The sequence below is a fragment of the Microchirus variegatus genome (assembly GCF_963457635.1).
Source record: "Microchirus variegatus genome assembly, chromosome: 4".
Lineage (NCBI taxonomy): Eukaryota > Metazoa > Chordata > Actinopteri > Pleuronectiformes > Soleidae > Microchirus > Microchirus variegatus.
This window is the reverse complement of record NC_139805.1, coordinates 37,353,848-37,366,623: the sequence shown is the minus strand read 5'-3', so window position 1 is coordinate 37,366,623 and position 12,776 is coordinate 37,353,848. Positions and strand designations below refer to the sequence as shown.

At 35.4% G+C, this 12,776-nt stretch overlaps 1 protein-coding gene across 2 annotated transcripts in view; it reads right to left on the bottom strand.

The window, feature by feature from the left end:
* chd1l (chromodomain helicase DNA binding protein 1-like) overlaps window positions 1-3,194 on the bottom strand; it is a 30,496-nt gene extending 27,302 nt beyond the window's left edge. Inside the window, exons 1-5 of one of the 2 annotated variants that reach the window (XM_083887630.1) lie at window positions 3,002-3,194; window positions 2,724-2,836; window positions 705-811; window positions 249-360; window positions 125-156 (exon numbers count right to left, since the gene is read on the bottom strand). In XM_083887630.1, the coding sequence (XP_083743756.1) occupies window positions 125-156; window positions 249-360; window positions 705-811; window positions 2,724-2,836; window positions 3,002-3,098 (461 nt within the window). In that variant the 5' untranslated portion in view covers window positions 3,099-3,194. The remainder of the gene's footprint in view (window positions 1-124; window positions 157-248; window positions 361-704; window positions 812-2,723; window positions 2,837-3,001) is intronic. The other variant, XM_083887631.1, reaches the window with a different exon arrangement.
* Window positions 3,195-12,776: the final 9,582 nt, after the last annotated feature.

Below are 12,776 nucleotides of genomic sequence, written 5' to 3'. Positions count from 1 at the left end.
TATGTGCTTTGGTGTGGGAGAGTGAGCGGTTTACAGAAGTCTGTCTAACATTGAAAATAAAGACGATGTCGTAGGATAACTTCAGAGAGATTAAGCATTCGTTTCAAAAACAGTTCAAACTCACCGTTTCAGGAAAGACGTGTCTTTGAGACAGAGCTGCAACAGAAGAGTTAAAGACGGGTCACTTTAAAAACACGAGCGAAACGATCAGATCCGTCTGTTTTCCAGGGAGAAACGTGGCCACTGACCTCGTACGTGGTGAGAAGAACGTGGAAGTCCTGCGTCGCCGTTTCTCTCTGAATCTCGGCTCGTTTCTCTTTGTCTCCTTTGTAACACAGGACAGTGAGCGACGGAGCGAAGCTGCAAACACAACACAAATAATACTTACACCAAACAATAACACAAGACTCACCTAAAGCCCATAGAGAAAATCAGTGATTTTAGCTCACAGGGACACAGGAGCTGCTGGTCTACTGCTGCCTCGTGTGGTCACTTTGTGTCACTAAGGTAAGTCAAAACAAAGGATTTTCAAAGCCGAACGCAAAAAAATAACACAATTAAAGTTAGTGATGGAGGCAGCAGTGGATCAACAACTCCTGTGAACTCCTGTGTCTCTGTGATGTTAAAATCACTGGTTTTCTCTATGGGCTTTGGTGTGGGAGAGTGAGTGACTTTGGTGTGAGAGGGTATAAATGTGACAGTACCTGTCCAGCTCTTTCCTCCAATTCTCCAGGACAGAGAGTGGACTCAGGACTAAAAATGGACCTTTGTCCTTACGAGCTCCACACATGTAGACGAGCAGAGAGATCGTCTGAAGAGACAAATGATGATTAAGAACGTTCATTTTACGGAATTAACTTCAATCATTGACTAATTAACTAATTATCATTAACATATTTTTATGTTTCTGTAATTTTTCAGCTTCTTAAATGTGAATATTTTCATGTTTCTGTCATTTTTCAGCTTCTTAAATGTGAATATTTTCATGTTTCTGTCATTTTTCAGCTTCTTAAATGTGAATATTTTCATCTTAAATGTGAATATTTTCATCTTAAATGTGAATATTTTCATGTTTCTGTCATTTTTCAGCTTCTTAAATGTGAATATTTTCATGTTTCTGTCATTTTTCAGCTTCTTAAATGTGAATATTTTCTAGTTTTTGTCATTTTTCAGCTTCTTAAATGTGAATATTTTCATGTTTCTGTCATTTTTCAGCTTCTTAAATGTGAATATTTTCTAGTTTTTGTCATTTTTCAGCTTCTTAAATGTGAATATTTTCATGTTTCTGTCATTTTTCAGCTTCTTAAATGTGAATATTTTCACGTTTCTGTCATTTTTCAGCTTCTTAAATGTGAATATTTTCATCTTAAATGTGAATATTTTCATCTTAAATGTGAATATTTTCATGTTTCTGTCATTTTTCAGCTTCTTAAATGTGAATATTTTCATGTTTCTGTCATTTTTCAGCTTCTTAAATGTGAATATTTTCATGTTTCTGTCATTTTTCAGCTTCTTAAATGTGAATATTTTAATGTTTCTGTCATTTTTCAGCTTCTTCAATGTGAATATTTTAATGTTTCTGTCATTTTTCAGCTTCTTAAATGTGAATATTTTCACGTTTCTGTCATTTTTCAGCTTCTTGAATGTGAATATTTTCACGTTTCTGTCATTTTTCAGCTTCTTAAATGTGAATATTTTCACGTTTCTGTCATTTTTCAGCTTCTTAAATGTGAATATTTTCACGTTTCTGTCATTTTTCAGCTTCTTAAATGTGAATATTTTCACGTTTCTGTCATTTTTCAGCTTCTTAAATGTGAATATTTTCATCTTAAATGTGAATATTTTCAGCTTCTTAAATGTGAATATTTTCACGTTTCTGTCATTTTTCAGCTTCTTAAATGTGAATATTTTCATGTTTCTGTCATTTTTCAGCTTCTTAAATGTGAATATTTTCATGTTTCTGTCATTTTTCAGCTTCTTAAATGTGAATATTTTAATGTTTCTGTCATTTTTCAGCTTCTTCAATGTGAATATTTTAATGTTTCTGTCATTTTTCAGCTTCTTAAATGTGAATATTTTCACGTTTCTGTCATTTTTCAGCTTCTTGAATGTGAATATTTTCACGTTTCTGTCATTTTTCAGCTTCTTGAATGTGAATATTTTCACGTTTCTGTCATTTTTCAGCTTCTTAAATGTGAATATTTTCACGTTTCTGTCATTTTTCAGCTTCTTAAATGTGAATATTTTCACGTTTCTGTCATTTTTCAGCTTCTTAAATGTGAATATTTTCACGTTTCTGTCATTTTTCAGCTTCTTAAATGTGAATATTTTCACGTTTCTGTCATTTTTCAGCTTCTTAAATGTGAATATTTTAACGTTTCTGTCATTTTTCAGCTTCTTAAATGTGAATATTTTCACGTTTCTGTCATTTTTCAGCTTCTTAAATGTGAATATTTTCACGTTTCTGTCATTTTTCAGCTTCTTAAATGTGAATATTTTCACGTTTCTGTCATTTTTCAGCTTCTTTAATGTGAATATTTTCACGTTTCTGTCATTTTTCAGCTTCTTAAATGTGAATATTTTAGTGTTTCTAACGACTATGACAATTAAAGCAGAAATATCTTTTAACTGGAACACGATGAACTCGGGATGACATCACTTCCGACTTCCGATACAAATAAAACACTTATATTAATCCAGGTCAATCAATCAAAAAGTCGCACCTGACAGGTTTTCCCTAAACCCATCTCATCTCCCAGAATGCACCCCTGCTGCTTCTCCAGACACTGGGTCAGCCACCGGACACCGTCCACTTGGTACGGTCTTAGCTGAATCCCTGTCCGGAAGTGACGTCACAAGTCACAAGTCAAAGTCACCGGCAAAACAAAACAAAACAAAACAAATAAGCTACAACAAGTCACAACACAAACACAACAGGAAGTGTGTTAAAGCGGTTTAAACGGTTGCCGTTGCTATAGTAACCGGTAACTCCGTACGTTACCTGTCAAACCCCACTTGTGTAGCTCGCGCTGAGTAACGGACATTTTCTTCTTCTTCTCCACCACGCTCTTTTTTATCCGGGACAAAATGTCGGACATGTTGTCTCCACAGTTGTGACACAGGGACTAAAAGACACACGGAGACACGGAGACAGACATGTACGGACCAAGTCCTCCGCTGTTGACACACACACTCACGTCATGTCCAACCAACACTTCCTGATTGGATCACGTGACACCGGAGGGGATACCGCGCGCGCGCCGGTTCAAAACGGAAAGACGTCATAAATAAGTTTGGAATCCCGTTTCACCAAATAAGTATATATATATATATATATATATATATATATATACGATAACTATAACTGCTAACGATAACTATAACTACTAACGATAACTCTTAACTATAGCTATTAACTCCTAACTCTAACTGCTAACTATAACTCTTAATTATAACTATTAACTCCTAACTATAACTATAACTGCTAACTATAACTCCTAACTGCTAAAGATAACTATAACTCCTAACTTTAACTATTAACTCCTAACTCTATAACTGCTAATGATAACTATAGCTATAACGGCTAACTATATATATATATAATTTATATGCATATATGTATATTTGTAAGTAAATAATGAAAGAGTGAGTCATAATTATAAGAAAGTATCGCATAACAATAGTTAGCGTTATAGTTAGCCGTTATAGCTATAGTTATCATTAGCAGTTATAGAGTTAGGAGTTAATAGTTAAAGTTAGGAGTTATAGTTATCTTTAGCAGTTAGGAGTTATAGTTAGCAGTTATAGTTATAGTTAGGAGTTAATAGTCATAGTTAGGAGTTAATAGTTATAATTAAGAGTTATAGTTAGCAGTTATAGTTAGGAGTTAATAGCTATAGTTAGGAGTTATAGTTATCGTTACTAGATATAGTTATCAGTTATAGTTAGTAGTTATATTTAGTAGTTATAGTTAGTAGTTATAGTTAGTAGTTATAGTTATAGTTATCATTTATAGTTATAGTTATCAGTTATAGTTATAGTTATAGTTATCAGTTATAGTTATCAGTTATAGTTATAGTTATAGTTATAGTTATAGTTATAGTTATCAGTTATCAGTTATAGTTATCAGTTATAGTTATAGTTATAGTTATAGTTATAGTTATTGTTATAGTTATCAGTTATAGTTATCAGTTATAGTCAGGAGTTCTAGTTCTAGTTCTAGTTAGAGGAGCTTGTCACAGAGCTCTGCATCACTTCTCTTCTCTTCATTCCAATCAAACTCCTTTAGAAACAACAAATGTTTTTTAAATGTTGTTGTTAGTACTGCAGAGGTCACATGACAACACTTGGTCCAGTCGTTACCTCTGAAGAGGTCACTTCAGTGTGTTTGACTTTAGCTCTGATGCTAATGCTGCTCGAGAGGCTGTGAAGCAGGAAAACAATGATTTAACCTGCTTAATAAAACACTCAGATAAATAAATGTACGCCAACTTGAGTCTACGACATATTTAGAACATGTTTCACGTCTTTATCTTCACTGTTAAACAGACTTTAACAACAGGAAACTGAAGACTGTAAACCACTCACTCTCCCTGCACCAAAGCCCATAGCGAAAACCAGTGATTTTAACATCACAGAGACACAGGAGTTCACAGGAGTTGTTGATCCACTGCTGCCTCCATCACTAACTTACAATGACTGATTTTAACACTTCGGCATTTGAAAGTCTTAAGTTATATTTATTTAAGTGACACAAAGTGACCACACGAGGCAGCAGAGGACCAGCAGCTCCTGTTTCCCCTCCAGCTAAAATCACTGGTTTTCTCTATGGGCTTTGGTGTGGGTTGTTTTTAGCATTTTTCTTGGACGATCAAAGCAAATGAGATTCCGTTGCCCTTGGCAACACATAAACAAAAAAAGATAAGAGCCAATCAGGTGACAGGTGTTTGTCTGTTGTTTGTCTAAAGTGAGTGGAGGAAGTGTTTTTTTATGTGTGTGTGTGTGTGTGTGTATGTGTGTGTGTGTGTGTGTGTGTGTGTGTTCTTGTACTTGCACCATACTGAGGACCAGTGAGAGTTTTTAACCAACAAAGTAAGGTCATTTTTACAGAGTGAGGACATTTTGGCCGGTCCTCACTTTGTTTTAATTCAAATCACTTCCTTAGGTTGCTATAACATGCTATACTCAATTTGTCAAAAAATATCAAATTTTGGACGACAAAGTATAGTATGACGATTTGGTCAAATTTTTAAAAATGTTGCGTCAAATTTTTGACCAAAAATTATGCGTCAAATTTTTGACCAAAAAATGTGCGTCAAATTTTTGACCAAAAAATGTGCGTCAAATGTTTGACCAAAAAATTATGCGTCAAATTTTTGACCAAAAAATGTGCGTCAAATGTTTGACCAAAAAATTATGCGTCAAATTTTTGAGCAAAAAATGTGCGTCAAATTTTTGACCAAAAATTGTGCGTCAAATGTTTGACCAAAAAATGTGAGTCAAATGTTTGACCAAAAAATTCTGCGTCAAATTTTTGACCAAAAAATGTGCGTCAAATGTTTGACCAAAAAATTATGCGTCAAATTTTTGACCAAAAAATGTGCGTCAAATGTTTGACCAAAAAATTATGCGTCAAATTTTTGAGCAAAAAATGTGCGTCAAATTTTTGACCAAAAATTGTGCGTCAAATTTTTGACCAAAAATGTTTTTTTCAAATTTTGGACAACATAGTATAGTATGACGTTTTTGTCAAATTTAAGGCCAAAAAATGTGGGTCAAATTTTGGGCCAAAAAATGTGGGTCAAATTTTTTTTCAAATTTTGCATGACATCGTATAGTATGACGTTTTTTGGACCAAAAATTTTGCGTCAAATTTTGGACCAAAAATTGCGTCAATTTTTTTTGTAAAATTTGGACCACACTTTTTTTTTTAAATTCGTTTTCAAATTTTGGACCAACATTTTTTGGCAAATTTTTATTTTCAAATTTTGGACGACATAGTACAGTATGCCGATTTTGTCAAATTTTGGACCAAAAATGTGCGTCAAATTTTGGACCAAAATGTGTGCGTCAAATGTTTGACCAAAAAATTTGCGTCAGATTTTTTACCAAAAATGTGTGTCAAATTTTTGACCAAAAATGTGTGTCAATTTTTTGACCAAAAATGTTGTTTTCAAATTTTGGACAACATAGTATAGTATGACGTTTTTGTCAAATTTAAGGCCAAAAAATGTGGGTCAAATTTTGGGCCAAAAAATGTGGGTCAAATTTTTTTTTCAAATTTTGCATGACATAGTATAGTATGACGTTTTTTGGACCAAAAATTTTGGGTCAAATTTTGGACCAAAAATTGCGTCAAATTTTGGACCAAAAATTGCGTCAATTTTTTTTGTAAAATTTGGACCACACTTTTTTTTTTAAATTCGTTTTCAAATTTTGGACCAACATTTTTTGGCAAATTTTTATTTTCAAATTTTGGACGACATAGTACAGTATGCCGATTTTGTCAAATTCTGGACCAAAAATGTGCGTCAAATTTTTGACCAAAAAATGTGCGTCAAATGTTTGACCAAAAAATTTGCGTCAGATTTTTGACCAAAAATGTGTGTCAAATTTTTGACCAAAAATGTGTGTCAAATTTTTGACCAAAAATGTGTGTCAAATTTTTGACCAAAAATGTTGTTTTCAAATTTTGGACAACATAGTATAGTATGACGTTTTTGTCAAATTTAAGGCCAAAAAATGTGGGTCAAATTTTGGGCCAAAAAATGTGGGTCAAATTTTTTTTTCAAATTTTGCATGACATAGTATAGTATGACGTTTTTTGGACCAAAAATTTTGCGTCAAATTTTGGACCAAAAATTGCGTCAATTTTTTTTGTAAAATTTGGACCACACTTTTTTTTTTAAATTCGTTTTCAAATTTTGGACCAACATTTTTTGGCAAATTTTTATTTTCAAATTTTGGACGACATAGTACAGTATGCCGATTTTGTCAAATTTTGGACCAAAAATGTGCGTCAAATTTTTGACCAAAAAATGTGCGTCAAATGTTTGACCAAAAAATTTGCGTCAGATTTTTTACCAAAAATGTGTGTCAAATTTTTGACCAAAAATGTGTGTCAAATTTTTGACCAAAAATGTTGTTTTCAAATTTTGGACAACATAGTATAGTATGACGTTTTTGTCAAATTTAAGGCCAAAAAATGTGGGTCAAATTTTGGGCCAAAAAATGTGGGTCAAATTTTTTTTTCAAATTTTGCATGACATAGTATAGTATGACGTTTTTTGGACCAAACATTTTGCGTCAAATTTTGGACCAAAAATTGCGTCAATTTTTTTTGTAAAATTTGGACCACACTTTTTTTTTTAAATTCGTTTTCAAATTTTGGACCAACATTTTTTGGCAAATTTTTATTTTCAAATTTTGGACGACATAGTACAGTATGCCGATTTTGTCAAATTTTGGACCAAAAATGTGCGTCAAATTTTTGACCAAAAAATGTGCGTCAAATGTTTGACCAAAAAATGTGCGTCAGATTTTTGACCAAAAATGTGTGTCAAATTTTTGACCAAAAATGTTGTTTTCAAATTTTGGACAACATAGTATAGTATGACGTTTTTGTCAAATTTAAGGCCAAAAAATGTGGGTCAAATTTTGGGCCAAAAAATGTGGGTCAAATTTTTTTTTCAAATTTTGCATGACATAGTATAGTATGCCGATTTTGTCAAATTTTGGACCAAACATTTTGCGTCAAATTTGGGCCAAAAATGTTGCGTCAAATTTTTTTTGTAAAATTTGGACCACACTTTTTTTTTCAAATTCGTTTTCAAATTTTGGACCAACATTTTTTGGCAAATTTTTATTTTAAAATTTTGGACGACATAGTACAGTATGCCGATTTTGTCAAATTTTGGACCAAAAATTTTGCGTCAAATTTGGGCCAAAAATGTTGCGTCAAATTTTGGACCAAAAATGTTTGGTCGACATAGTATAGTATGATTTTTTTGTGAAATTTTGGGCCAAAAAAAAAAAATGGTACTGCAACCAGTAGTTCTTTATAGATGTTTTTCATGAAGTAGATATTTGTAATTGTGTTGATTTATAAAGTGTAAATGCTGGTCCTCACTTTGTCAGCAACCCAGTCCTCAGTATGCAGCAAGTACAAGAATGTGTGTGTGTGTGTGTACGTGCTGCAGCTCTTGTCCTCGGGTTCCGGTCCTCGGCTCGGCTCGGCTCGGCTCAATTCGGCTTCACTCGGCTCCACTCGTCGTGTCTGGATGGAAAGATAGCGGGTTTTTTCGTTTTTTTTCCGCCTGCACAGAGAAAGAGGAGGAGGGACGAGCAGGCGGAGTGAAAGTGCACACGTGGACACCGGAGACTGACGTGCAGCCTCAGCCAATCACAGCGCAGGGGCGGTGACGTCAGCTGCCTCAGACAGCCAATGGGAGAGCAGGAGGCTGAGAGAGAGAGAGAGAGAGAGAGAGAGAGAGAGAGATGTGCAGCTTCAGAGGAAAACTCATGTTTACTTCACCGTCTGCGCGTGAACAAGGAACATTTTTCACGCCGGAAGTGATTTACATGAGGACAAACATGAGGACACTTTAATTTTTTTCTGCTTTTTCTTTTTTTTACTTCCAGAAAATTAGAGTTTGTTTGTCTCCTGCTCAGATTCACACTCTTGGTAAGAACAACAAAAAAACCACGTTCTCTCTTCACTAAAGAGGGATTTACGCTTTATTTACATCTGTTTACGTTTATACAAACATATTGGTACGTTTCACTGTGTCTTTGTTTGTGTTTTATTGTTTTCTTTTTGTACTGTGTTTTATGACGATACTTTTCCACCATATACATATTTATTATTTATTACACTCCTCATGTTCACGTTATACAACATTTATATTCTATTTTATTTTATTTAGTATGGGTCTATTATTCTAAAAAAAACAAAACCATTTAACATTAACTCACAATTTTGACGTCTGTGGACAGTAGAGACTTTTATTTTGAAGTCTGTGGACAGTAGAGACTTTTATTTTGAAGTCTGTGGACAGTAGAGAATTTCATTTTGAAGTCTGTGGACAGTAGAGACTTTTATTTTGAAGTCTGTGGACAGTAGATACTTTTATTTTGAAGTCTGTGCACACTAGAGACTTTTATTTTGAAGTCTGTGAACAGTAGAGACTTTTATTTTGACGTCTGTGGACAATAGAGACTTTTATTTTGAAGTCTGTGAACACAAGAGACTTTTATTTTGACGTCTGTGGACAATAGAGACTTTTATTTTGACGTCTGTGAACACAAGAGACTTTTATTTTGACGTCTGTGGACAGTAAAGACTTTTATTTTGACGTCTGTGGACAATAGAGACTTTTATTTTGATGTCTGTGGAAAGTAGAGACTTTTATTTTGACATCTGTGGACAATAGAGACTTTTATTTTGATGTCTGTGAACACAAGAGACTTTTATTTTGACGTCTGTGGACAGTAAATACTTTTATTTTGACGTCTGTGGACAGTAGAGACTTTTATTTTGACGTCGGTGGACAGTAGAGACTTTTATTTTGACGTCTGTGGACAGTAGAGACTTTTATTTTGACATCTTTGGACAGTAGAGAATTTCATTTTGAAGTCTGTGGACACTAGAGACTTTTATTTTGACATCTGTGGACAGGAGAGACTTTTATTTTGAAGTCTGTGGACAATAGAGACTTTTATTTTGATGTCTGTGAACACCAGAGACTTTTATTTTGACGTCTGTGGACAATAGAGACTTTTATTTTGACGTCTGTGGACAGTAGAGACTTTTATTTTGACGTCTGTGGACAGTAGAGACTTTTATTTTGAAGTCTGCAGGTCACTGACACAGAGACACAAGTTGCAGTTTTATGAGTTTTTTTCTTTACGAGGTTTTATAAACTTCACTGTCGGCTGTTAAACTATAAGATTAGAATGAGGGAGCGCTTGTTTGTATGCAGCAGCAGAGCAGGGGCGGGTGGAGACAAGAAGCGTTGAACTGTTCCTGGCAACTGGGGCCGATATATGGTGGAGCAGTGTGAACTAGTCAATGATGCAGTTAAAAAATTAAGTCTCAATATGATACTTTCACGATATTTAAGTCACGATATGATACTTTCATGATATTTAAGTCACGATACGATACTTTCACGATATTTAAGTCACGATATGATTATATTACGATATTAACGTCACGATACGATACTTTCATGATATTTAAGTCACGATACGATAGTTTCACGGTATTTAAGTCATCACGATACGAAAGTATTGCTATATTTACGTCACGATACGATACTTTCATGATATTTAAAGGGACACTGTGTAGTATTTATGGGTTTATATAACTCAAAATCCACTTTTTATACATATTATGTGCTCCTGCATTGTCTAGTCGCTGTATAATAGTTTTTGTTTCATTTTCGTAGTGTTTCAAAAAGTCATGTAAAATAACATGGTCGCGGACCGCGGTTGCATAGACACTGTTAGCAGAGAGACGCCATGTTTCTACAGGAGCCTGTAAGGACAAACATGAGAGAACAAATCAAGCGTCTCTTTACTTGTAGCTGAAGTCCCGCCTCCTCTCTCTCTGCTTCGTCTGCTACGGCCGCGGTAGCTCCGCCCTCTCCCTCGCCTCACGAACCTCATCTGCTGACACGGAGAAAGACGACGAGGACGACATTTGACCGGCTGAGGACACCGTAGCGCTCAGGGAAGGGAGGGGGTGAGCAGAGGAGCAATTCTTTGTTGTGAATTTCAGCCTCTCCTCTAGATGGCACTATAAACTACTTACTTCCCCTTTAAGTCACGATCTGATTATATCACGATATTTAAGTCACGATACAATACTTTCACAGTATTTAAGTCACGATACGATAGTATTGCGATATTTAAGTCATAAAACAATATTATTGCGATATTTAAGTCATGATACGCTATTATTGCGATATTTAAGTCACAATACGATATAATTGCGATTTTTAAGTCACAATTCGATATTATTGCGATATTTAAGTCATGATACGATATTATTGCTATACTTACGTCACGATACGATACTTTCATGATATTTAAGTCACGATGCGATAGTATTGCTATATTTACGTCATGATATGATACTTTCATGATATTTAAGTCACGATCTCATTATAGCACGATATTAAAGTCACGATACAATACTTTCACAGTATTTAAGTCACGATACGATATTATTGCGACATTTAAGTCATGATACAATATTATCATGACCTTAAGGTCAAACCTGATGACATTAAGTGATTGACAGGTTGTAATCAGTGGGATGTTGTTGTTGTTGATGATGATGAAATCACTCAGACACTCAGCTGATGATGTGAGGAGAGGTCGTCATGACGACTGGAGTGTTTTCATCACAAAGACACTGATGATGAGGAGCGTCTGTTAGTGAGAGAGTGAGTGAGTGAGTGAGTGAGTGAGTGAGTGAGGGAGTGAGTGAGTGAATGAGTGAGTGAGTGAGTGAGTGAGTGAGTGAGTGAGTGAGTGAGTGAGTGAGTGAGTGAGTGAGTGAGGGAGTGAGGGAGTGAGTGAGTGAGTGAGTGAATGAGTGAGTGAGTGAGTGAGTGAGTGAGTGAATGAGTGAGTGAGTGAATGAGTGAGTGAGTGAGTGAGTGAGTGAGTGAATGAGTGAATGAGTGAGTGAGGGAGTGAGGGAGTGAGTGAGTGAGTGAATGAGTGAGTGAGTGAGTGAATGAGTGAGTGAGTGAGTGAATGAATGAGAGAGTGAATGAGTGAGTGAATGAGTGAGTGAATGAATGAGTGAGTGAATGAGTGAGTGAATGAGTGAGTGAGTGAATGCATGAATGAATGAGTGAGTGAATGAGTGAGTGAGTGAGTGAATGAGTGAGTGAGTGAATGCATGAATGAATGAGTGAGTGAATGAGTGAGTGAGTGAGTGAATGAGAGAGTGAGTGAATGAGTGAATGAATGAGTGAGTGAATGAGTGAGTGAGTGTGTGAGTGAGTGAGTGAGTGAGTGAGTGAATGAGTGAGTGAGTGAGTGAGTGAGTGAGTGAGTGAATGAATGAATGAGTGAGTGAGTGAGTGAGTGACAGCATGAGGAGCTGAATGACAGAGTGAGTGAGTGAGTGAGTGACAGCATGAGGAGCTTGATGACAGAGTGAGTGAGTGAGTGAGTGACAGCATGAGGAGCTTGATGACAGAGTGAGTGTGAAACATGGTCCTTTTATCAGTAAATGAAGGTGAATCATTACAAACACTGTCATTTATAGATCAGTGAAACAGACACAAGGTCACTTGTGTTTAAAGTGATCGTAAAGAACTGAGAACATCAGCGACGTTTCCACATCAGTTCAGTCTACAACAGACTTTAACAACAGGAAACTGACGTTTGTAAACCACTCACTCTCCCACACCAAAGCCCATAGAGAAAATCAGTGATTTTAACATCACAGAGACACAGGAGCTGCTGGTCCTCTGCTGCCTCGTGTGGTCACTTTGTGTCACTGAAGTAATTCGAAAAGTACAATTTTTAAAGCTGAATTCACTAAAATCAGTCATTGTAAGTTAGTGATGGAGGCAGCAGTGGATCAACAACTTCTGTGAACTCCTGTGTCTCTGTGATGTTAAAATCACTGGTTTTCTCTATGGACTTTGGTGTGGGAGAGTGAGTGTTTTGTTCAGCTCTGACTGTGACTCACCTCACCTCTCTTTATAAGGTGAACTATCCCTTTAAATGTAAAGCTCCCTGTAACTCTCTCA